Source organism: Salvelinus namaycush, chromosome 7, assembly GCF_016432855.1.
Source record: "Salvelinus namaycush isolate Seneca chromosome 7, SaNama_1.0, whole genome shotgun sequence".
Lineage (NCBI taxonomy): Eukaryota > Metazoa > Chordata > Actinopteri > Salmoniformes > Salmonidae > Salvelinus > Salvelinus namaycush.
In genome coordinates, this window is record NC_052313.1 from 24,515,968 (window position 1) to 24,542,606 (window position 26,639).

At 48.1% G+C, this 26,639-nt stretch overlaps 1 protein-coding gene across 1 annotated transcript; it reads left to right on the plus strand.

The window, feature by feature from the left end:
* LOC120050672 (transmembrane protein 108-like) lies at positions 1-25,860 on the plus strand. The gene is made up of 5 exons (XM_038997249.1): positions 1-49; positions 5,342-5,425; positions 22,180-23,631; positions 23,845-23,999; positions 25,747-25,860. The coding sequence occupies exons 1-5, from the start codon at positions 1-3 to the stop codon at positions 25,858-25,860; spliced, it is 1,854 nt and encodes a 617-aa protein (XP_038853177.1).
* Positions 25,861-26,639: the final 779 nt, after the last annotated feature.

Consider the following 26,639-nt stretch of genomic DNA (forward strand, 5'->3'; position numbering starts at 1 on the left):
ATGGTCGACAGCTTCCAGGAGTTTGCCACTGTGCAGGTGCTCAGCAGGAGTTGAGTAAGAGACCCATTCAGGTTGAGGTGTGTGTGTGTGTGTGTGTGTGTGTGTGTGTGTGTGTGTGTGTGTGTGTGTGTGTGTGTGTGTGTGTGTGTGTGTGTGTGTGTGTGTGTGTGTGTGTGCGCGTGCGCGTGTGCGTGTGCGTGCGTGCGTGCGTGTGTGTGTGGTTATGAGAGCTCAGCTGGCAGAGTATGCCTGAGGAGCAGACCGCACACACACTGACACACACACTAAACAGGTGCCCACTCACTATTCTGCCATGCTCCATGTCACACGCATTGCTTTTGGCAGGTGTGTCATCTCTGGTGCTACACTGCTCTGCCCTGCATTACTGATGTTAACTTAGCCTCTAACCCAGGGAGAGGAATGGGAATTGACAGCCACAGCTCCGTGAATGTGGACCAGGGTTGTAACAGTTGTGTTTTATGGCAGTGGTGTCTCTTGGTGATTAATGTTCGTGCAGAGGCATTTTGCGCACTAATTACTGTGGCTATTACGATACGCTTCTTGTACGATTAGGACAGAGTTGCTACATACGAGCCGCTTATGAGGGGACTATAGCAACGTTATAAAACAGCTGTTTCTACTCCTTTCTATCCATTTACTCTAAAGGGTGTGGACTTGTTTTGGAGATGTGCAGACAAGCACACAGACAGACAGACAGTGCAGCACAGTATGTGAGAATCCCCAATGATTATGTAAGAGGTAAGAGACTCATGTAGCCAGACCAGTTAGTCAGTGAGGGTGACAGGAAGTAATGATATGTTCCCACCTCCCCCCCGTGGTGGGGTGAACGTCATGCTGACACTCCTTTTAATGGCCTGCCATGTACTAGCTGGGCGGCAGGGGTGGGGGGAACTTGGTGGCGCTGATTGATGATCCGCGCAGCCGACACCAACCGCCACCAGCCTGCATGACACAGCAACCGCAACTCATCCTGCCATCTGGGCCATGGTCGGCAGCGTCCACTCACAGCACTGACAGTGACTCAGCACCATAGCATCCTGCAGATACACATTTGGCGTGGTGGAGAGGAGCAATGGGATACTGAAGAACCAATACTTTCTTTCTTTAGAGCTTGTGGTAAATACCTGGTGCTATATCATCGGGCACCGTTATTGGAGCAAATCGATACTGTAGTAAACATTACATTTGTTTTGTCTGACTGGCCAGCCAATTAAGTGATCGCAGCAGTACTCCAGGGGCACCAACAACCAATCGGCTGCTCTGTGGTTGAGTCACTGCTCACTGGCCCCAGCTGTTGTTGTGGCTCATGCTTGAAGAATAAGTGTTATTTGTTTCATAATGGAATTGTTCATTGTAATCAGGCCCCTGGTCTATTGCCCAGTGGGGATCAGCCTCAGCAGGGTCTTACTTGAATTCCTGTTATGAAAGCCCAGCAGCCTTTGGTCTACTGTGAGGTCACTAATAGGACAAGTAAGACTGAGGGGAGGAAGGCAAGGGAGGAGGGGCCCCAGAGACATCACTACTCAGCACTACTAAGTCACCACAGCCCAAACTGAGGCCCTCTGAGGCCCCAAAGCCCCAACAACAACAGCACAGGAAACACATGGAGAGACAAGGCTTGACGTGTGAGGAGGTATCAGGAACTGTTTACTGATTCCCATCAAAGGAGCGAAAGAAACATAATCAAAGGGTGAACGCCATGAAGGCGCCTCACTTTTGTCTGGTCTGCTGGGAGGAGGAGATCGAGATAGACATCACGGTGTTGTTGCAATCACCGAATCCCTTGAGATTATGCCAATGAGGTCCACTGTAAATCCACTCCTCTAATGTTAACTGGTCTGTTTCCAAAATGGCACACTATTCCCTTTATAGTGCACTACTTTTGACTAGAGTCCTATGGGTAGTGCACTGTAGAGAGTGTACTATATAGAGAATAGGATGCAATTTGGGACTGACACATTGTTTGTCCTCTGGGGCTGCCATGGTGGCCTTACTGTAAATGGACCTATTTATAACTCCACAGTGAGTTTGGATATTAAAATGGTGGAGAAATGGGAAAGTTGTTACCTCTATAACTTTTTTCAGCTATCTGAAAGAAAGAAAGAAGTCAATGTAACACCTCCACATTTTCTCAGATTTGTCTTACTTTATGACTGAGATTTGACTCCATGAATCTGTGTAAGGAATTCAGGAGCATGTCTCCATTTCCCGACCGCCCTCACAGATAGACAGTGCTTGCGTCCCAAATGGCACCCTATTCCCGACACAGTGCACTACTTTTGACCGAACCCATAGGGCCCTGGTCAAAAGTAGTGCCCTTAGGGTGCCATTTGAGACAGTGTGTTCCTTCAAATGCAGCTGGAACCAGCAGATGAACCTAGCCGTGAGAACATTGCATTGGAGGGAGGAAAATATCAGCTCCCATAAAAGAGTGTGATTAGGTCTTTGGGTTATCTGTGGGTTGTTATGAGAGCACAGCCCTGTCCACTCGTTCAGTGACTCCCTTACTCCCTCCTTCCTCGCCCTCTTTCCTCCTTCGTTATGGAAGGTGCAGCTTCATGCAGGCATCGAGCCAGATCCTTAGACGCTAGACCCCTACAGTAAAATAGAGGGAAGTCCAAAATGTAAAGGCATTGTTATCCTTGCGCGCTTGCACCCTGGTGGAGACAGAGTGACAGATTTATTTCATTACCCCGTCTCGAGTGACCTTGGCTGGGGCTTAAACTCTGTGCGCCCCTCCAGTTTCACTATTCAGAGCTGCACTCTCCAAGTCGCAGCAGCAGCAAAGGCATTTTGGGGACCCAAAGGGCTGTCAACATGAGCCCAAACACAAAGACCGCTGCGTTGCTATGAGGAGAGGGATTGTTTCTGAAAGTCATATTCTCCCAGTCCCAATGGTGAGTGCTTTATTTAGTCTTTCTCTCTTAGAAATGATGGGATTATTACATTTTTTCTCTGATGGAGTCCCATTTGTCCTCGGCAAGGAGATTTGAATACAATGTACTATTAGGGTTGTCATGGCAATGGCCACGCTCTGCGTGTGTGTGTTGTCAGTTGCCATGCAGTGGTTCGTTTGTTATTCTCCTGTAAAATGTTGGAATACCATGGAGCTGCTAGCTGTCCCTGACATTACAGAAAACACACAGACCAACGGTATCTGTGTTGATTGGTGATTTACTCACCGTGTTTACATCTTTGGGTAGGTATCTTGAGTCATATTTCAAACAGCTACCCGGACGAAATCCTCTGTTTCTGGACTATTTGTCCTATCCAGCTCCTGGACTTTAAGGACGTAATACATCATCTCTCTCTCTAACTCTCTGTGTCCAGCTGAACTTTGCCGGGGTCTGAGGGGCTTTTCCCATACTCTCCTTTCCTCTATCGTAGTTAAATCCACAGCCTCTCCACATATCCCGCTCTCGCTCTCTCGCTCCCGCTCTCTCTGTGTATGGACAAGTCGTGGCACGCACCTGTAGCTAATGTGCCATCATAACAGGTGGATATGATTCACTGCTCACCCCTCCTCCTTCTCCCCCCCCCCCCCCCTCCTCCTCCTCTTCCACCTCCTCTGCCCTGTGTGAATGAAAGGTAGTCTGGTAGCCAGTACGGGCGATGATGTGGAATCACTGTGGACACTGGAGAGGCTCAGCTGCACTCCTTAAACACTCACCGCCACTCCGCTCATTAGCCCTGGAGCATGATGCTAATGCACCTAGAAAGAGGTGGGGAGGTAGAGAGCAGGGGGGGGAGAGAGAGAGAGAGAGAGAGAAGAGAAGGAGTGGAGAGGGAGGGGGAGATGAGGGAGGTGGGAAGAGAGAGAGAGAAAAAGAGAGGGAAAGGAGGGAGAGAGAAAAAGAGGAGAGAGACACCCCAGTGAAATTGCCCAAAATTGTTATTTTCACAGTGGGCCAGTCTCTTGTTTTGGCATTCGACTGGCCAAATATCAATATGACTGGTAATAGGCGGATTGAGTTGCAGCCTGCAGCGTGCGTATTTCAATCCAGTCATTTATGAAGGTGATTATTTTCATAAGGAACAATACATGATGAAATGATCAGTGCTGCTGTGCTTGTTTGCTTATCCTTTCCCCTCTCATTGCGTTGCGCTTTCAGAGAAACACAGGGTACGTCTCGAATGGAACCTTTTCCCCTTTACAGTGCACTACTTTTGACCAGGGCCCATAGGGTTCTGGTCAAAAGTGGTGCACAATATAGGAAACAGGGTGCCATTTGGGACGTATCCACAGGTTGCCCACATCCAGACCCCGTCGTCCTAGGGGGCACAAATCCAATTTCACACTCGCCACTGCCACCAGATTATTTATGCATTGGAGATTCACCTTAGGGGAAGTGCAGGTGTGTTTATTCCCCAAAGACAGGGCAACACATGGAAATACAATCTCTCTCTCTCACACACACACACACACACACACACACACACACACACACACACACACACACACATGCACGCAAGCTTTTCCAGAGGTGAAAATAATTTGTGTGTGTGCACAGCTCGCGCGTGTGGGCCTTCCTTTCATTTATCAAGGTTCTGTCACTTCTAAAGACTACCCGTGGAAGTTAGCATACACTCTAGTGATATATAGCTCAGTACACTACACGCCCTACTGATCAATGTTTAATGACCCATGATTGGTTTTACTGACCAGCCTAGGCAGTGAGTGCAGCGTACTGAATTTCATACATAGCCAGTATTCAGGAGCCAAATACACAGTGACCACCCTGTACATTAATGGTCTAATCCAACCTTGATTTATGTTACTTTTCCATGGCTAAGTATTTATGCCTGTCATGGTGAATATTTATTATTGTTGTCAGAGGGAGTGTTTTTTCGATACTTGTTGAGTTCTTTCCTGTTTGTGACCTGACTGGGAATTGTAAACACTGTCTTGTCTGTCCTGGTCTGTCACTGGCTGTATTTTTCTCTCTATTTCTGTCTCTCTGTCCGTCCTGTCTCTCTCTCTCTGTCTCTCTCAATGGATATCCCCTCGCCTGGCTATGTGATCAATCTCTTTCTCTCTCTCTTTCTCTCTCTCTATTTCTCTCTCTCTCTCAATGGATAGCCCCTCACCTGGCTGTGATCAATCGCTCTCTCTCTCTCGCTCTCTCTTTCTCTCTCTCTCTTCCTCTCTCTTTCCCTCTCTCTCTCTTTCTCTCTCTCGCTCTCTCTTCTTTATTTCTCTCTCTCTCCCCCGCTCTCTCTCCCCCCTATGTCCTCACCTAATCACATCAGTATCTGACCGTGCTTCCTGACCGCGGTGCAGTATCTCAGTCTGTCTCTCTGGTCTGGTTGTGTTCCACAGAGAACCATGAGCACTGTGGAGGAGGAGCCGGACCACATGATACCATGAAGAGAAGCCTGCAGGTCCTGCGCCGCCAGCTGCTGAGTGAGTAGACATGGCTGGGTCCTCATGGCTGAGATAGGATACAGTCGAATCACATATGGCGCATTACTGACACTCATAGCACACGTGACATAACTACAGTTCAATACGAACAGCACAGCTAAGCTACGGGCTTACTGTACATTAGCCAAACTTGTAAAACTGCACATTAGCCACAGGTAAGGGCACAGTAGAATAGAGTCCAGTAAGACAGAAAACAGCAAAAGTGAGGGCACAATAACAGTGCTGATAACAGCTACAAGAAAAGGACCTTCAAAACACAGTCTCAGCCGGTTCCAGGTAGACAGAGAACAGGTATTGTACTTGCAGTGTGTTACTCATCCTTATCTACCTCTGTGTTACATAATCATGTCATACAGTATATGCTGTTCTAAGAATATTAGCAGGTTCAGGGGGGGAAGTGGTGTGATTGTCTGGCAGGTGGCCAGAGCCGAATGTGGAACATGGGGTCAGGCTGAACCACTGACATTACCACAGGCTGTTAGTGGAGCAGGTTGCTCATCTCTACTATGATATGATTCACCCTGTGCCCCATGGCCCAGAACAGAGCAGCGAGGTTAAAGGCTGGGCCTGACTAATCTAACTCAATCATATCACACAGCAGATACACGAAGGTCGTTGACTCCTCAGGAGGCCTCCTATAGGATATGCTGTTGTATACTCAAGAACGGATGGTCCAATCAAAGTGTTCCAATGCTGTACTAGGATCTCCAGTGGCGCGGGGTTGAGAAGAGGGTACAGCCACGGAAATAATGGAACCTTTGGAAAGGAAACTATTTCTTAGAATCTCTGGCTCAGAAATGTAGGATATGTGAAATTATAGAATGAGATGATTATTTTCATATTGCAGTTTGTTTTTGGTACCGTGTGGTTCTTCGTACCAAATGATCTGTCGCCTCTTTTTGAGAGGTCTCATCAGTTTTCTGTGGAACCCAACATTGACCGTCCAGGTGATATTTTTCACTTAGATGTGCTGTGTGAGTCACAGCTGTGGCCTGCCTCTCCCCAGACTCTTCACACGCAACTCTCTGCATCCTAAATGTCACCCTATTGCCTATATATTGCACTACCCTGTTCAAAAGTACTACACTATATAGGGAATAGAGTGCTATTTGGGGGGTAGCCTAGGTACCTTGTTCTTGTGTCTAGACAGAGAAGCCCACCAGAGACTCTTGCTGCCTTTCTGTAGAACAGACTATTCTCATTTCTCATTCTGGCCTGTACCTGCCAGCGGCGGCATGTAGCCTAGCGGTTAGAGAGGCGAGCTACTGTAGCAACTGGAGGTTGCCAGTTCGAATCCCGGATCTGGTGGGGTCTGCTGGTATCAAATTCTAGATGCCATTGCCTGCCATTGTGTCCTTGAGCAAGGCACTTAACCCACCACAACAATTGCTCCATGGGTGCCCAGTGTGCGAGCCCCCTCTCCAACCTGTGTATGTGTGTCTTTCGGATAAGGTATAAGTCAAATTTAGGTTGGACAAATAAATAAATAGACAAATAAAATGATCGTAATATAAACCAGAGTTTGGGTGAATTTCAACTGAATTGAACAATGCTCATTGAGAATTCTTGGGAGTTCATTTTTGTTCATTTTATGAGTTGGCCTATAGTGTTGGTTTTGGAGAGGGGTTTCAGAGAGAACGGAGAGTGGGATGATATGATATTATCACACTATACTCCCATTTCCTTTGGTCCCAATCCTCCTTTCCTGTGGTGTTTTTTCTTCTCTGTTCTCTCTCTTCCCTTCCATGTCTGTCTGGCTCAACATGGTTGTCTGTACAGGCCCACCTGAAGCTACAGAAGAATGACTGTTTATTTTCAGAAAACGTTTGTTTTGCCCTCTGTCCTCAATCCAATTCCTTCCAAGTACGGCAATTCCTTCCATCTCCTTGACTCAAGTGCAAATTACATTGTGACGTCAGCTCGTAAAATGCTTATCTGTGAGAGTGTTTAGAGTGATTTGCAAGCTATGAGAAATCTCCCTAATCTGAGTTGCATGGCCGCGCTCCTCGCCTTTTGGTTGGGTTCTATTGTGGCACTAGATTGTGCTTGTAATAATGTCATAACACCGCCGCAATATCTTGAATAACTTATACATTATGTGTGAGCGGTACAGTGCTGCCGGTCTACTTTATTGCGTTGTTTTTCTCAGCCTTCGTGACTCAATGTTCTCCCCAGAGCCCGAATAACTTCCTAGTTTATGTCTTTCCTTCCTGTTTGAACCGACCGGACCGGACCTGGCCCTGTGGCCCAGTTGCTGTTACAGCCCCCAGTCAACCGGGCAACTACTGTCCTACTAAATCAATACCCCAGTAAACATCAGAGGGCCTTTCCTCCTATCCTATCCTCCTTGTCTCTCATTCCTCAGTTCTCTGACAGCGTGGATATGGGATCTGGGATAAACATGTCCGTGTTGTAAAAAGTGTGTGTGTGGGGGGGGGGGGGGGGGTGACCTAATCTGACAAGCTTTACAGAACATTCAAACATGAAGACATTATCCCACTGTGTGATAGGATGAGTCCCAACTGGCACCCTATTCCCTATATAGTGTACTAGTTTTGTGGGCACTGATGCATAGCAGTTGGCGATTAAGGATGCCCTCACCGCCCAGTCCCCTATGGACTGTGTTAAGGCTTGTTTAAAAAAGTAGTGCACTAAGTAGGGAATAGGGTACTATTAGGGTACTATTTGGAACGGTACCATAGACTCTCTCAGAGCTCACGTCTGTGCCGCCCTAACCCATTTCCCACCCCCACCCCCTCCCCAGTCCCCCCCCCCCAGTCCCAGCGGTCCACAGGATGTGCCCCATCTATCCCTCAGCCCCCTGGGATAACCACTCTCCCCCATAGATTGGCAGGCGGGCCGGGCACACCCAACCAGCAGACCAGTGGAATTTGTCTGTTTACGCCACTTTTAAAGATGTACTCTCTTTACACCTCTGACTGACAGTTTGTTTAATTCCCGACTGAAAACAATTGTTGTTCAAGAATAGTTCCTAACTGGAAAACAGAGTTCATTAAGGTTGATTGCACATAGCTGCTAGAAATAAGTATGTTTGAATAAATGTATTGAACTTTAAGGAGAGATGCTGTTTACATTTTTTTTTTAATGCTTATTATTTGGCCCTCATCCCATTGTATATCCCCCGGACCCATACTGGGGATTAAACTGGAAAACGAATGGAAAACCAGTCCCTTGTTTTGATGAGTGGAAATGTTTTTCTTATCCAGAGTGACTTATGAATACCAATACAACCTCCTCACCAATCAACTGTCAGATCACATGCTGTACTGTAGGTGACATCAGTAACACCTATTGACCACTGCAGCTAGGTCATAATTGGAATAGCATGGACAGGTTTGATAATCAAATCCCACCACAGGTCTGACTGGGGATAAGGGTGTCACGCCCTGGCCTTAGTATTCTTTGTTTTCTTTATGTTTTTTAGTTAGGTCAGGGTGTGACATGGGGAATGTATGTGTTTTGTAGTGTCTAGGGGTGTTGTATGTGTATGGGGCAGAGTAGAGTAATGTTGTCTAGTTATGTCTATGGCTGCCTAGATTGGTTCTCAATCAGAGACAGCTGTCATTCATTGTCTCTGATTGGGAGCCATATTTAAGGTAGCCATAGGCAGTAGGCTTTTGTGGGGTGTTGTCTATGTCTATGTTGCATGTGTGCACTTAGTTCTGTTTAGCTTCACGATTCGTTTGTTTTGTTCATTTTGTAAGTGGTTGTTTTTTCCTTCATTAAAGAAGATGTATTTTTCACGCGCTGCGCCTTGGTCCTCTCTTTCTCAAGAAGACGATCGTGACAGAACACCCCACCATCCATGGATCAAGCAGCGTGTGAGGAACCAGCAACAGGGGAGAAAAAACCAGGACTCGTGGACATGGGAGGATGTTTTGGACGGAAAGGGTTGCTACACATGGGAGGAGATCCTGGCTGGAAGAGATCGCCTCCCATGGGAACAGCTGGAGGCGATTAGGAGAGCAGAGGCAACCGGAGAGAGGAACCGGAGTTATGAGGGTACGCGACTAGCAAGGAAGCCTGTAAGTAAACCCCAAAAATTTCTTGGGGGGGGGCTAGAAGGGAGAGTGGCGAAGTCAGGTAGGAGACCTGCCCTACTCCCTGTACTTACCGTGGAGAGCGAGAGTACGGGCAGACACCGTGTTACGCAGTAGAGCGCAGGGTGTCTCCTGTACGTGTGCATAGCCCGGTGCGGTACATTCCAGCTCCACGTATCGGCCGGGCTAGATTGAGCGTTGAGCCGGATGTCATGAAGCCGGCCCAACGCATCTGGCCACCAGTGCGTCTCCTCGGGCCGGCTTACATGGCACCAGCCTTACGCATGGTGTCCCCGGTTCGCCTACATAGCCCGGTGCGGGTTATTCCACCTCCCCGCACTGGTCGGGCAGGCTCAGTGCTCAAGGGAGCCAGTACGCCTGCACGGTCCGGTATTTCCGGCGCCACCTCCCCGCTCCAGCCCAGTACCACCAGTGCCTACACCACGCACCAGGCTTCCAGTGCGTCTCCAGAGCCCTGTTCCTCCTCCACGCACTCTCCCTGTGGTGCGTGTATCCAGCCCAGTGCCTCCAGTTCCGGCACCACGCATCAAGCCTCCTGTGCGTCTCCAGAGCCCTGTACGCACTGTTCCTTCTCCCCGTACTCGCCCTGATGTGCGTGCCCTCAGCCCGGTACCACCAGTGCCGGTACCACGCACCAGGCCTATAGTACGCTTTGAGAGTCCAGTGTGCCCTGTTGTTGTTCCCCGCACTAGCCTGAAGGTGCGTGTCTTTAGCCCGGTACCTCCAGTTCCGGTAGCACGCACCAGGCCTACAGTGCGTCTCAGCCGGCCAGAATCTGCCGTCTGCCCAGCGGCGCCTGAACGGCCCGTCTGCCCAACGGCGCCTGAACTGCCCGTCTGCCCAACGGCGCCTGAACTGCCCGTCTGCCCAACGGCGCCTGAACTGCCCGTCTGCCCAACGCCGTCTGAACTGTCCGTCTGCCAAGCGCCGCATGAACTGCACGTCTGTACTGAGCCTTCAAAGCCGCCCGTCTGCCATGAGCCTTCAGAGCCGCCCGTCTGCCATGAGCCTTCAGAGCCGTCCGCCAGACAGGAGCCGCTAGAGCCTTCCGCCAGACAGGAGCCGCTAGAGCCTTCCGCCAGACAGGAGCAGCCAAAGCCTTCCGCCAGACAGGATCAGCCAGAGCCTTCCGCCAGACAGGATCAGCCAGAGCCTTCCGCCAGACAGGATCAGCCAGAGCCTTCCGCCAGACAGGATCAGCCAGAGCCTTCCGCCAGACAGGATCAGCCAGAGCCTTCCGCCAGACAGGATCAGCCAGAGCCTTCCGCCAGCCATGACCAGCCAGAGCCGTCAGTGAGCCATGACCAGCCAGAGCCGTCAGCGAGCCATGACCAGCCAGAGCCGTCATCCAGCCATGACCAGCCAGAGCCGTCATCCAGCCATGACCAGCCAGAGCCGTCATCCAGCCATGACCAGCCAGAGCCGTCATCCAGCCATGACCAGCCAGAGCCGTCATCCAGCATTGAGCCGTCATCCAGCCAGGATCCGCCAGAGCCAGCCAGCCAGGATCCGCCAGAGCCAGCCAGCCAGGATCCGCCAGAGCCAGCCAGCCAGGATTCGCCAGAGCCAGCCAGCCAGGATCCGCCAGAGCCAGCCAGCCAGGATCCGCCAGAGCCAGCCAGCCAGGATCCGCCAGCCAGCCAGGATCCGCCCCTCAGTCCGGAGCTGCCCCTCAGTCCGGAGCTGCCCCTCAGTCCGGAGCTGCCCCTCAGTCCGGAGCTGCCCCTCATTCCGGTGCTGCCCCTTAGTCCGGTGCTGCCCCTTAGTCCGGTGGGGTTAATTTGGAGGGTGGCCATTTGGAGGAGGCTACCAAAGCGGGTATTGACAATGGTGGAGTGGGGGCCACGTCCCGCACCCGAGCCGCCACCATGATGGGGCCCACCCCGTACCCTCCCCTTTCTATTTCAGGTTGTGCGGTCGGAGTCCGCACCTTTGGGGGGGGGGTACTGTCACGCCCTGGCCTTAGTATTCTTTGTTTTCTTTATGTTTTTTAGTTAGGTCAGGGTGTGACATGGGGAATGTATGTGTTTTGTAGTGTCTAGGGGTGTTGTATGGGGCAGAGTAGAGTAATGTTGTCTAGTTATGTCTATGGCTGCCTAGATTGGTTCTCAATCAGAGACAGCTGTCATTCATTGTCTCTGATTGGGAGCCATATTTAAGGTAGCCATAGGCAGTAGGCTTTTGTGGGGTGTTGTCTATGTCTATGTTCTATGTTGCATGTGTGCACTTAGTTCTGTTTAGCTTCACGATTCGTTTGTTTTGTTCATTTTGTAAGTGGTTGTTTTTTCCTTCATTAAAGAAGATGTATTTTTCACGCGCTGCGCCTTGGTCCTCTCTTTCTCAAGAAGACGATCGTGACAAAGGGGCTTTTTGTGCCCCTGCTGTGAAGAATCTCATCAGTTTGATCTGTTGATCTGGTCTGTTCAGATAGCATGTTAAAGATGAGGTTAAATGCACAGGCTCTTCTCAACCAATCACATTGTCAAAAGAAGCCCAACATCTACTTTCATTCGGCTCCGTCAAGCTTTATTTACAAATATGAGCGGAGTTTTTGTGTGTTTTTATTTAACCCTTATTTTACCTGGTAAGTTGACTGATAACACATTCTCATTTACAGCAGCAACCTGGGGAATAGTTACAAGGGAGAGGAATGACCAATTGTAAGCTGGGGATGATTAGGTGACCGTGATGGTTTGAGGGACAGATATGGGTATCTTGCCAGGACCCCGGGGTTAACACTCCTACTCTTACCATAAGTGCCATGGGATCTTTAGGGACCGCAGAGAGTCAGGACACCAATTTAGCGTCCCATCCAAAAGACGGCACGGTACACAGGGCAATGTCCCCAATCACTGCCCTGGGCATTGGGATGCCCTTGGCATTGGGATGACTGACCAGGACCAACCCTGCTTAGCTTCAGAAGCAAGCAAGCAGTGGGATGCAGGGTGGTATGCTGCTGGCTATGTTTGTGTGTGTGCGTGTGTGTGCATGTGTAGTTTGAGTTTTGTGAGATTTGAGATGGAAGCTTATTGGTATTCTGATCGATGCTGTAGAGACAACCCTCCTACCTCCCGTGTGGACTCACAGAGGATCCCATGGACTTAGCATCCGCGGCGCACCATATTAGCAATTAGTATAAACAAGCCTTAACACAGTCCATAGGGGACTGGGCGGTGAGGGCATCCTTAATCGCTAACTGCTATGCATCAGTGCCCACGGTGTTTACAATACAATATCAACCCATGCATGTTTAGCCTATACACCAGCAGCTAATGATGTGATAATATGATTATCTGCACCTGTGGCATCACAGTGAATGATGTGCGTGTTAAGCTTGGAGAAGTTGCCCCTTAGACACTGATCTTAGGTCAGTTTAGTGATTTGACCTACTAATGGTGAAGGTGAGGATTTGGGGAGGGTAAACTGTGCTGTGCCTGTGATCTGTGCCTATTTGGACGTAGGCTTACTGTACAGTTTAGAAATAGCGCCTGCAGAACAGCCACCGGGGATTGAATGTTGTCGATGGAGGATGCTGCGTATTATAGGACCTATTTTGGGGAATGTCAGATTTCCTGGGATTTGCGAAATGAAACGCTGTGACTGACCGACCGACTACTGATGATGCAGCACAACTGGGCTGAGACTCCTGCCACATAGGCAGACTAGAGATTTCTCCTTCAGAGAGCGAGAGAGAGAGTTAGAGAGAGAGAGAGAGAGAGAGAGAGAGAGAGAGAGTGTCTCTCTCTCAGGATTGATCACATAGCCAGGCGAGGGATATCCACTGATCTGTTCTCCACTACACACACTAAGTGGATTCTCTTCTATGATTGATTAGCCTGGTCTGGTGGATATAGGATGCAGTAGTGTAGGCTACATCTCACACTATTATCCCCCTACACCAGTTGGTACACTCTGTAAAAAAAAATGTTATTTGGGCTGTCCCCATAGGAGAACCCTTTTTGGCTCTAAGTAGAACTCTTTTGGGTTCCACATCGAACCTTCTGTGGAAAGGGTTTTTACCTGGAACCAAAAAGGGTTCTGCTATGGGGGACAGCCGAAAACACAATTTAGGTTCTAGATAGCACCTTTTTTTTTAAAGAGTGTAGCCTTGGTAGCTTGAGTAAAGATTGACCAATGAGGATGTGGCTGAATGTTGAGGATTTGATAATTTTCTCCATTAGGATGCATTAATTTCACGAGGCCTCAAACTCAATAACATCCTATGCCCCGAGCAGCCATCTTGGCTTTCTAGGCCCTTGACTCTAATACTGAATGATGGAACGGGGACAGAGAGATGGGGACAAGGCTATTGGATCAAGTGCACAAGACGCAGCAGCCAGCCCTATGATTTATTAATGTTCCATTTCCCTCCATCTCATCAATGGAGGACTTATACATGAATATCACTAGCTTCTTATGCAAGTTTACTGCATAAATTGCCCATCCCCATGATAAATCTCTGGACTGTGTTAATGGAAATAGGTTTTTGGTTAATATCACTGACATAAATCAGAATGTAATTTTAACAGTCATATTTACCTTGTCCTCGTTTTTCTAGCAGGCTGTAGCTTGTGATAGCGGCGTTAGCTGCCCACTTCCTAGACCTGGAGATGGAGGGCTTATGGTGCTGAGACAAGGTCTTTCACTCAAATGTACAAGCAACCTTAAAGCGAGTCAAGTACCTCTGTGTCTTTTGTCTTGTGTTAGATGGAGTCAAGATCAAGGACGATATGTCCTCCACTGTATTTCCTCTGAAACAGTCATTCGTCTCCTCAGCCACCTTACGTTTTACATGTACAGTTGAAGTCGGAAGTTTACATACACCTTAGCCAAATACATTTAAACTCAGTTTTTCACAATTCCTGACATTTAATCCTAGTAAAAATTCCCTGTCTTAGGTCAGTGAGGGTCACCACTTTATTTTAAGAATGTGAAATGTCAGAATAATAGTAGAGAGAATGATTTATTTAAGCTTTTATTTCTTTCATCACATTCCCAGTGGGTCAGAAGTTAACATATACCCAATAAGTATTTGGTAGCATTGCCTTTAAATTGTTTAACTTGGGTCAAACGTTTCGTTTAGCCTTCCACAAGCTTCCCACAATAAGTTGGGTGAATTTTGGCCCATTCCTCCTGACAGAGCTGGTGTAACTGAGTCAGGTTTGTAGGCCTCCTTGCTCGCACACACTTTTTCAGTTCTGCCCACAAATTTTCTATAGGTTTGAGGTCAGGGCTTTGTGATGGCCACTCCAATACCTTGACTTTGTTGTCCTTAAGCTCTTTTGCCACAACTTTGGAAGTATGCTTGGGGTCATTGTCCATTTGGAAGACCCATTTGCGGCCAAGCTTTAACTTCCTGACTGATGTGTTGAGATGTTGCTTCAATATATCCACATCATTTTCCTGCCTCATGAAGCCATCTATTTTGTGAAGTGCACCAGTCCCTCCTGCAGCAAAGCAACCCCACAACATGATGCTGCCACCCCCGTGCTTCACGGTTGGGATGGTGTTCTTCGGCTTGCAAGCCTCCCTCTTTTTGTTTCATCAGACCAGAGGACATTTCACCAAAAAGTACGATCTTTGTCCCCATGTGCAGTTGCAAACCGTAGTCTGGCTTTTTATGGTGGTTTTGGAGCAGTGGCTTCTTCCTTGCTGAGCGGCCGTTCAGGTTATGTCGATATAGGACTCGTTTTACTGTGGATATAGATACTTTTGTACCTGTTTCCTCCAGCATCTTCACAAGGTTCTTTGCTGTTGTTCTGGGATTGACATCCACAGGTACACCTCCAATCCACAGGTACACCTCCACCTCCAATAAGAAGCTTCTAAAGCCATGACATTTTCTGGAATGTTCCAAGCTGTTTAAAGTCGCAGTCAACTTAGTGTATGTAAACTTCTGACCCACTGGAATTGTGATACAGTGAATTATACGTGAAATAATCTGTCTGTAAACAATTGTTGGAAAAAGTACTTGTGTCATGCACAAAGTAGATGTCCTAACCGACTTGCCAAAACTATAGTTCGTTAACAAGAAATTTGTGGAGTGGTTGAAAAACGAGTTTTAATGACTCCAACCGAAGTGTATGTAAACTTCCGACTTCAACTGTAAACCAAATCCTCAATAACTTAATGAAATCTATCTAGTAAACATTCCCAAACCATCTGTGCCAATGCAATCTCTTTGTGGACAAGTCCAGACTAGCTTGAGGATCTCAACCAAACAGAGGGATGAGGAAAGAGAAGACAATAGACAATTTCCTCTGGAGTTTTGGAACAAAGGGGCTATTTTACACACACACACGCACACGCACACGCACACGCACACGCACACACACACACAAAAACACACATGATATATTGCCTGAACATGTCTTTGTCCCACACCAGTTGGCTCTCTTTCCCTGACCACTGTTGCTTCAGCCTCATCCATCAACCACCACAGACATCCACCACCATTCTCCCTCACATCTTCTCCTCAGCTACCTCCTTTGCGTCTCCTCCTCCTCATCCTCCCTCTCTTTCTCATGTTCCCATCTTACCTCAGCCCGCTCAATAATAGATGTTAATAAAATCCTGTTCACTCTTCTTGGCCTCTCGATCATCTCACTGGTTCATTTACTCCCAGTTCATTTCCTCTCACTGTACCACGGTGGAGAGACCCAGGTTCTCTGTCTGTGTTTGTCCTGCTTACTCATTCACTTCATCAGCCAGCCAGAGGAGCTCTGTGACAAATTACATGGCTCAATCTGCCACACCCAGCTCAACCCACTGCCGCATACAAACACACACATTAGTGGTACACACACACATATCAGTAAATAGAAACACACACAAGCCCATACCGGTAAACGCACGCACGCACGCACGCACGCACGCACGCACGCACGCACGCACGCACGCACGCACGCACGCACGCACGCACGCACGCACGCACACACACACACACACACACACACACACACACACACACACACACACACACACACACAAACCCACTCGACAGAAACAGTATTTACATTTTAGTCATTTAGCAGACTCATCCTGAGTGACTTACAGTTAGTGCATTCATCTTAAGACAACCACATATCTCAGTCATAGTAAGTACACTTTTCCTCAATAATGTAGCTATCAGAAAAGTCAGAGCCTGGGGGGGGGGGGGTCAAGTGCAAGTGTTGGTTCAGGATTTTTTGGGGGGGGGCAAGGTGAGGAGGGGGATTATTTAAGATACTCTTTGAAGAGGTAGGGTTTCAGGTGTTTTTCGGAAGGGCAGGGACTCTGCTGTCCCATCTTCAGGGGGAAGCTGGTTCAACCATTGGGGTGCCAGGACAGAGAAGAGCTTGGACTGGGCTGAGTGGGAGCTGCCCTCCCGTGGGGTTAGGAGGACCAAGAGACCAGAGGTGGCAGAACGGAGTGCTCGGTGTGGGATGCCATCCCACATGCTTGGGGAGCTGTTTTATTCTGTTCTGTTTTGTAATGTACTGCTGTTTGTATCAGGTTCATGCCTCACCGTGCCGCCTTCCATGACATAAACAGCACCATACTTTACACATGCTGCGTCCACTCTCTTAGAGGGCATTGGAGGCCAGCAGTTTAGTTGACCACGGCTGAGTCCCAATTGACACAGTAATCCTTACATAGTGCACTGGGACCTGGTCAAAAGTAGAGCACTATATAGGGAATATATTGCCATTTTGGGATGCGGCCTAGGACACTTAGTCACAGTCTTCACAGGGAAGCTTTAGAAGCAGGACATGGGTTATGAGTGGTGAAGGGCTCTCCCAGATATAACTGGAGGTCCATCGTAGTTGTCCTTAGTATTCCGTAACCTTCGGCCCTGTGTGCAGTCATAAGTAGGCATACTCACATTTACCTTACTGTACGGAAGAGACACACATTTCATTTCAATTCAATAGATCTTTATTGTCTGAGAAGGGAAATTCACAATGAAATGGAAGAGAAAGGGAGAATGGGAGTTTGAGATTATGGAGAATCAATACCATTTTATACCTCTGATTCAGAGGGGTTGGGTTAAATGCGGAAGACACATTTCAGTTGAAGGCATTCTGTTGTACAACTGACTAGGTATCCCCCTTTCCCATCTGTGTTTTTGTGTGTGTGTGAATGCATGTGTGTGCACATGCTTCTCAAGATTAGATGTATTTCAATTGATTGATTAACTCAACCACACATACTGTAGCCTTCCACACAAGTAATCTAGACACTTCACTAAATATTGACTATTCCTCGGGCTGACAAGGAACATCATGCAACATGTTTTGATGTTACCAAACTTAAAAGGTGTTTTGCCTCCTTTAATATTTTAGATATGCTGCTCAATAAAACATGATGATCAGCAAGTTCCCAGATGAATACTAATAAGTATGTTTATTGCAGATGAGGAGGAGCACACCAGGGCTGTGTGTGTGTGTGTGTGTGTGTGTGTGTGTGTGTGTGTGTGTGTGTGTGTGTGTGTGTGTGTGTGTGTGTGTGTGTGTGTGTGTGTGTGTGTGTGTGTGTGTGTGTGTGTGCGTGCGTGCGTGCGCACCACTTTGTTGCCAGTGGAGCAGGAGCTCATGTATTATTCAGACTTTTCTGACTGACCGGGCCGGGTTGCCAGGTTGTGTTGTGACAGGGGGGTTAGATCCTGATTGAGGGTGTGATTGAGGCCAAACCACAGCATGGCAAACAGTGTCGCTATCACAATCACACTCTATTGGCCTGTAGTACAATGCTTTAGTCTATAGCAGTAACACAGTAGCATAAGCTGTCTACTAACAGCCTCCCACCATCAACATTATAGTTATCAACTCTACTCTGTGCGGATGGAACTATAGCTATATGTCACAGAAAAACATACACAGTATAATTATAATGTTTGTGCGTGTTGTAGGATTGAATACAGTAACAATGGGCTGGGGAGACCGGGGGTCAACATACCACCATCAGAGATCAACAATGGGTCTAAATATGAGGTTACAAATCCTAGGGTGAGTTGGGCTATTTCTGAGAGAGTATATGGTCTCCCTGCCTTGCGACCATCTCTCTTGAGAGCACCAGTCATAAATCAAACTAACCCGTCTTTGTTATCTCCCGGTTATGGGTCTGGACTGTCTGGAATAGGCTCCTCTCTGCATTAGGGACGTGACAGGCTTGGTAAATAGAAGGCAGAGGAAAGAGGACCCTCTCATACAGTACCTAGCGAGCCGGAGAAGCTTTGATAGCGGTTGTGTCCCAAATGGCAGCCTATTCCCTATGTGGTGCATTCTTTTTTGACCAGAGCCCTGTGGGCCCTGATCAAAAGAAGTCCACTATATAGGGAATAGGGTGCCATTTCGGACGCACATTAAGATAACGTTTAAACGGCCTATGCTTCCAGGCCTTTGCATGGTATTGGAATACATAATGGACTGAAGGAAACGAGTGTATAGGGATGTGTGATGCTGAGTATTGGTATATGATGGAGTTAAGAGGGGGTACTATTCTATCAGTACAGTGTTTGAGATTGTGGACGTGTGCTGGTACCCTCATAATACTATTCTTTCTCATAATACTATTATTTCTCATAATGCTATTCTTTCTCATAATGCTATTCTTTCTCATAATACTATTCTTTCTCATAATACTGTTCTTTCTCATAATGCTATTCTTTCTCACAATACTATTCTTTCTCATAATGCTATTCTTTCTCACAATACTATTCTTTCTCTTAATGCTATTCTTTCTCCTTGATCATACTTATCTTCTTTGATTTATTTCTATATTTTATTTTCTCCATATGTACATACAGTATTACAGTATATGTAGTAGTTTTCCCACCTCTCCCTGGCTCTGTCGCCCATCTCTTCACTCCCCACGTTTGGAAAACGGAAACTTGGTTTCCATAGATACCGAGGCAGCACCATGGTGATACGATAGCTTCAACACCTGGGTCATATGGGTAGCATTGAGAATCAGTGTGAGTGTGAGTGTGTGTGTGTGTGTGTGTGTGTGTGTGTGTGTGTGTGTGTGTGTGTGTGTGTGTGTGTGTGTGTGTGTGTGTGTGTGTGTGTGTGTGTGTGTGTGTGTGTGTGTGTGTGTGTGTATGACTGATTGTGTGGGTTGGTGGTGTGTTTCCAAAGCGTAGATAAGCCAGGCACCCCAGCTGCTTTCCTGTGTGTGGGTTGTCCGACCTAAGGTGAGGCACATCTAAAGGTGTAGCAGCTCAGTGAGACTAAGAATAAGGCTAAGAATCTGACCAATACTAAGAATAAGGACAGAATAAATAGCCTTTTCGTAGTCAATAGTCGTAACTGACTTGTAGAACAGATTCACGAGGAATGAAGATACTATTTGGAAGAACTGCAAATAGTGAGTCTTAATGACTGTAGGTCTAACACTGTTCTGTCTGTCTTTTCAGCTCCTTTTAACATCCTCTCTTTTTCTTCTCTCTCTTTCACTTTCTCCCCAACACTCCTCCATACACAGAGTTTTTCATCTATACTCTAAGAAAAATAAAGAGGGTTCTTCGGGACTCCCGAGTGGCGCAGCGGACTAAGGCCCTGCATCGCCGTGCTTGAGGCATCACTACAGACCTGGATTAGATCCAAGGCTGTGTCACAGCCGGCCGTGACCGGGAGACCCATAAGGCGGCACACAATTGGTCCAGCGTCGTTCTGGGTTAGGGGAGGGTTTGGCCGGTCGGTATTTCCTTGTCCCATCGTGCTCTAGCGACTCCTTGTGGCGGACCGGGCACCTGCAAGCTGACTTTGGGCTGCCGGGTTAAGCGAGCAGTGTGTCAAGAAGCAGTGCGGCTTGGCAGGGTCGTGTTTCGGAGGATGCATGGCTCTCGACATTCGCCTCTCCCGAGTCTGTAGGGGAGTTGCAGCTATGGGACAAGATTGTAACTACGAATTGGATACCACGAAATTGGGGAGAAAAAGGGGTAAAAGTATACAAAAAAGGTTATTTGGCTGTTCCCACAGGAGAACCCTTTTTGGCTCCAGGTTAAACCCTTTTGGGTTCCATGTTGAACCCTCTGTGGAAAGAGTTCTATATGGAACCCAAAATGGTTCTACCTGGAACCAAAAGGGTTCCATCTGGAACCAAATAGGGTTCTTCAAAGGGTTATACTGTGGGGACAGCCGAAGAACCCTTTCAGGTTCTAGATAGATCCTTTTTTTTTCATTCTTTTTTGTCTCTTTCATATCAGTCCTTTCTTCCTTCCCGCTAACCACTGGGTAGCCTTTGAAAAACAAGCTATGAAGAAATATCTTATTATTCTTCTCATGTAAAACAACGGCTTTGCTAGCTAGCGCTTTGGTGCTACCGCCTGCCTGCCTGCCTTTGTGCTAACTAACGCAGTATTCACCAGTGGTGAGCGTAGAACTAACCCCCCACCCCCGGCCGGTGTATTGATGTGTTCACAATATTCATGTTTAACTGTGTCAATAAGACAAGGTGGGAAAGGAGCAGAGGGAAATGAATTAGCTCCCGCTGGTCTCCGCTGAGTCTCTCTCTCTCTCTCTCTCTCTGTCTCTCTCTCTCTCTCTGTCTCTCTCTCTCTCTCTCTCTCTCTCTCTCTCTCTCTCTCTCTCTCTCTCTCTCTCTCTCTCTCTCTCTCTCTCTCTCTCTCTCTCTCTCTCTCTCTCTCTCTCTCTCTCTCTCTCTCTCTCTCTCTCTCTCTCTCTCTCTCTCTCTCTCTCTCTCTCTCTCAGATAATGTAACAGTGTGACATGGTTCTCCCCCAGGTAGCTTCTAATATCTAGTTGCTACATTGCCTTCCTATGGGGCCTGGCTGGTTAGAGTGAAGCTGTCAGGTTTTTGAACATATGAAAACGTCAAGAGGCTTTTTGATTCTTTGTCTGTCATCCATCTCTCTATCTTTCTCTTGCTGCAGACCTCTCAGATGTGGCTTAGCGTCACCTCAGAATCAACACAATAACTGCTGCATGCTTTTGTTGTGTTGTCCATGGAAATAGAGACGCCTCGTCAGTATGTCTTCTTGCATTTGATGTGTGTGTGGCAGGCTCAGTCATGCTGGCACAATTAGAGCAAGTTTCTCGACAGACAAGAGGTGCCATTAGTCCTCAACCTGTCTGCTACACACACACACACACACACACACACACACACACACACACACACACACACACACGCGCACACACACACACACACACACACACACACACACACACACACACACACACACACACACACACAGGCATGCACATAGACTCGACACAAACATGCATACAGACACACACGAACATACACACACTGACACAAACACACACACACACAGCATTATGAGGTTAATAAAGCAATCTAGTTAAACCAGGCGAGTGACAAACACAGTGCAGGCAGTTGATTAAGGCGTGATGAGTTTTAATGGATGCAAGACAAGGTTGTAAGGTTCCTCCCTGACTCATAAACAGCCTATTGCAGCTCCTGGGCCTTAGTGTTTGTGCCTCAATATGCTAAGCAGGGAACCTCAGGAGAAATGGTAGACAGACCTGCACACACACACTCAGACACACACACACACACACACACACACTCAGACATGCATACTTGCACGCACACACACATTCTTTCTAATAATTCTCCCTCCCTCTCTCTCACACGATCTCTCTCTCTTTCTGTCTTTATCCCTCTCTCCCTCCATCTCTGTAGGTGTCCTAGTGATCCTGGCTGTGCCAGTGGGCCTGGTGTCTTCTACCCAGGAGCTGTACCCCAGCCGGACCCCCCAGGACCCTGTCTCCATGGCAGCACCCCACAGCAGCCCCCCTAACCCGCTCTCGGCCCTGGCCCCCCCAGACTGGCAGCAGGAGGGCTCCAGCAGCGGGGACTCTTGGTCCCCACAGGGAGGGGCAATGCCCACGGGCATCATCCAGCCCACCGCATCCCACAGCTCTTGGGGCTGGCATCTAAACCACAACACCAGCCTGGGACACATTGTCACACCACCCAGTAGAGACAGCCTCATTCAAGCTGCAGCTACTGTCAGTCCTAACACTGTGAGCTCTGTGGGAGTTAACCAAGACCCTGGCCTTAGCTCTGCCAGCCCCAGCCCAGTCAAGCAGGCACACTCCCTCAGCTCTAGTGCGCTCAACCAAGGCCACAGCTCCAACTCTCTCAGTGCAGACCAGGGCCTCATGCCCAACTCGTTCAGTGTAAATAAAGCCCGTAGCCCAGATACTGTCAGTGTTAACCAGGGCAACAGCCCTCCTAGCCCTACCAACTCTGGTGGCCCGCATAGTGAGGTGGCTCCAGACTCTGGGTCTGCCCTGGCTCCTCCTGTGCCCAGCCCACTCACAGAGAGAGGGCATACTCTTGACCCGGAGCTTGGTGGTCTCCCGTCCCCCACACACACGCATGCCCCCCTGGTGGGGAATGACGAGGAGGCCACAGACCCCAGTCAGCAGGACTTCACCACTGAGCTGCAGCCTTCCTCCCTCTCCTCCTCCTCCTCTTCCTCAGTGGATGCTGCTCTAGATCAGACCCTCAGGGAGCATGTTGAAGCCACGCCCGAGCTGTCCCGACCCCACGCCATCACCCTACGGGGGGTGCACCCCATGGTCAACGAAAGGCCCACCAGGGAGCTCAAAACAGAGGGGCCTGCCTCTCCAAAAGAGAGCCCACCAGACAAGCCCCCCTCCCCGGCCCCCACCTCTCCATCTCCCCCCTCCCTGACCCATGCCAGTCTGGCCCCAAAGTCCAGCCCTGTCTCCACCAATGGTACCATAACCAATGACACCACAGCCCAGGAGACTGGCAGCGGCGGGGGCCCCCCTCTCCCCCCTCAGGGTACAACAACAGACGATGCCCCCCTTGGCCCACAAAGCCCACTTGGCAATGGCACTTTTCATAACGGCAGTGTGGAGGGCAGCCCTAGCAAGAACCCCTCCTCCCAGTGGAACAGCTCGTCCCCTACGGAGCCGCCCTCCACGGCCAGTGGGAACTTTCTGAACCGCCTGGTTCCCGCCACCACCAGGGACCCCTGGGGTCCAGGCAACGGCTCTGGCCCCGCTATGGACTCGCCGCTGTCCCGCGCCACCATCTGCCTGAGCAAGATGGACATCATGTGGATCGTGTTGGCTATCAGTGTGCCTGTGACCTCATGCTGTGAGTATCAAATAGCAACCTGATGAAGGCTCTGGTGACAAGAGGTTAGAGAAATTGTGTTTGTGTCAGTAGGAGGCTAACCAACACTTTTCGGCGGCTGAGATCACTTTCATACCGACCACCGTATCCACTGAAACACTGTGATACATAATGAAAGACCTTAGATTGATGTATTAGAGGTTATATCATCCCCCTCTCTCCCTCCCCCTCCAGCTGTCCTGCTGACTGTGTGCTGTATGAGGAGGAAGAAGAAGTCTTCAAGCCAGGAGAACAACCTGAGCTACTGGAACAATGCCATCACCATGGACTACTTCAACAGGCACGCGGTGGAGCTGCCTCGTGAGATCACGTCCCTAGACAACGCTGAGGTACACCTATTCCTGATGTCACTGACAATCTTATTATAAAGCCCAAAGAGGTATTCTTGTAGGAAATGAGAAATGTTTCACTTCAGTGGAAGGGCCTGTATGTAAGTTACAGCCCCCCAATCTGGCACCAAATTGCTCTACAGGGGATGTATTATATAGAGTGAAAGGGCCGATGTGTATGGTTGTTGTGAAGCCTGGACTCAGCATGGTATAATGGACATTTGGTCAAATTGACATAATCTGTGTGATGGCATAGACTAGAGTTTAGAAATAAGGGATTTTCTAAATCTATGTTTGTACAGGCATTACAAATGTGGGCTCCTCCAATCCTCCAAGTTAGGCTCCTCAACTAGATGTTCTTCAGAATTCACTAATGATACAAAACATGTAAATAAGTGAGCAGTGTTGTTGCCAGTACTTTAGTAGATGCGAGGTCAACATGTTGGTTACAGTGGACTATATATGTGGACTATAGTGCCCTCTGCTGTAAGATTACAGCCAAAATTTAAACTAATCATTTTGGGGTAATTTTAAACCGTTAGATTATCCGTTGTATAGTTCAGGGATGGGCAACTGGGTGGGTGGTGCTTAGGGCCCACAAAACACTGTATGAGTGGGTATAGATGTGGGTAGCAGACCCGCAAGCCACTGCGGCCCCACTTGATGATTACATATTTTTTTTGTGGCCCTCATCAAAGTTGCTTATCCTTGGTGTAGTCTATCGCATTTCAATTCACTCTACGGACATATTTTTGTTGCTATGAAATCAGCATGTCTCATCGGCTCTCCACATCATTTCTCATCTGCATACTGACCACACCTCTATTTCTGATTTGTCCTCTCTTTCTGCTCACGCCATTGCTCTCTCTCCATCAATGCCTCCTCCCGTGGTGCAGGAGGGGAATGCCGAGGTTGGAACGTGTTTAGGGTGTTCGTGGTGACACACAGGTGTTGTCTTGCATCCCTATTTTATTCCTCACACTGTAGCGCTGCCTCGTCCCTCCCTCCCTTCCTCAATCTTTGTCTTACCTTATAATTCCCCTAAAGTGCCTCTAGCTTTGCTGATGCTGTTACAATAGAGATGAATCGTGAATTGACTTATCTATATGGCTGTTACGGTCAATATCTATTGTTGCCAAATAGCCTTTTTCCAGTGCATCCTAGTGTATCTTCGATACAATAGTTCAAGTACTATATACAGTGACGTGTTAATGTTAGGGTTTGGGGTATTGCCATCTAGAATGTACCTCTCCCCGTCCCCTCTCTTTCTGTAAGGCTCGTTCTTCTGAATCACTTTTTCTGCTTATTCTCCCCCACCCCCTGTTCTGTCTTTTTAGCTGAGTCACTGCCACCATTTCTCTCTCTCCCTCTCCCTCCCAACTCTCCTCTGTCTCTGTCTCTCTCTCCCTCTCCCACTCCTCCCTCCCTCTGCTGTGTTGCTGTGTTCTGCTGAGTCTCCCCTTCCCTTCTTTACTTATTTTCTCTGTTGTGTAGCCTGTTCAACTCCCCTCCCTCTTTCCCTCTATTTTTGTCTCTCTGTGTTCTTTCTGCTAGCTTAATCAGTCAGCCATCTTTTGTCCTCACCTTTCTACTACATACGATTCAGACCCCAAGCCCAGAGAATTGTTTGTGTCTCCTAAGTAACAAAACACTCTGTCCTGAATCTCACTAGCCTTTGTGTGTTGTGTGTTTTGTATGTGCGTGCGTGCATGTGTGTGTGCGTGTCTGTGTGCGTGTGTTTCTGGAGCAGGAGACGTGCCTACCTCCTAATGGAGACTACAGCGACAGCGGGGTGGTGCTGGTTAACCCTTTCTGCCAGGAGACCCTGTTCATCAACAGAGAGAAGGCCTGTGACATCTAGAGCGGACAGATGCTGGTCTGGTGGCCATGTCCTGATACCACCAGTACAAGACTGTCAAAAATAAATGTCCCCCTGCCCTTTTCTCCCTTTCGTTGTCATTTTTATACATGTGGTTAACTTCAGAGACACCCACTTTATACTGTATATTATGAATACATAAACGAGACTAAGAGAAGAGCTAAAAACAGAAACTATTTACTATGAGGGTTTGCCTGCATATTTTTCTGATGTACATTTTCTACAAAAGTTTAATTGTGATAATGGTTTTTATGTCTTTATAATCTACGGAGTATGTGTGATTTGCGTTTTGTTACAGTGGCTTGATGGTGAGAGCATTGTGGACATGGCCACTTGAATTCTGCTTTAGAGAAAATACATTATGTAAGAACGTTATGTTTCATTTTCTTAAAAATCAAACCCAAAATACTTACTGAAAAGCCTGTTGAACTTGAATTCTGTACCTACGTACTTGAGGGGATACGGAGGTTTAGGGCAAGGTTTGTGAGGCCAGGTTTTAGTAGAGAGTGCCCAAAGGGTATAGGGTTGTATCTGAATAGACCAAATGGACTTTCCCCCTCGCGTGTCACCAGCCTCTCTGTTGAGGGACCACGTACATGTCTTAACTCCCTTTGTCAAGGTGTGTGTGTGTGTGTGTTTTTGTTTGTTTGTTTGTGTGTGTGTGTGTGTATCTCTGTCTGTTTGTCTGTATGGATTTGTGTTATGGAGTGGGTTCTGGTTTTGGCAGTCAATGATGTTTGTTTAACGTTAGCCCTCTCTAA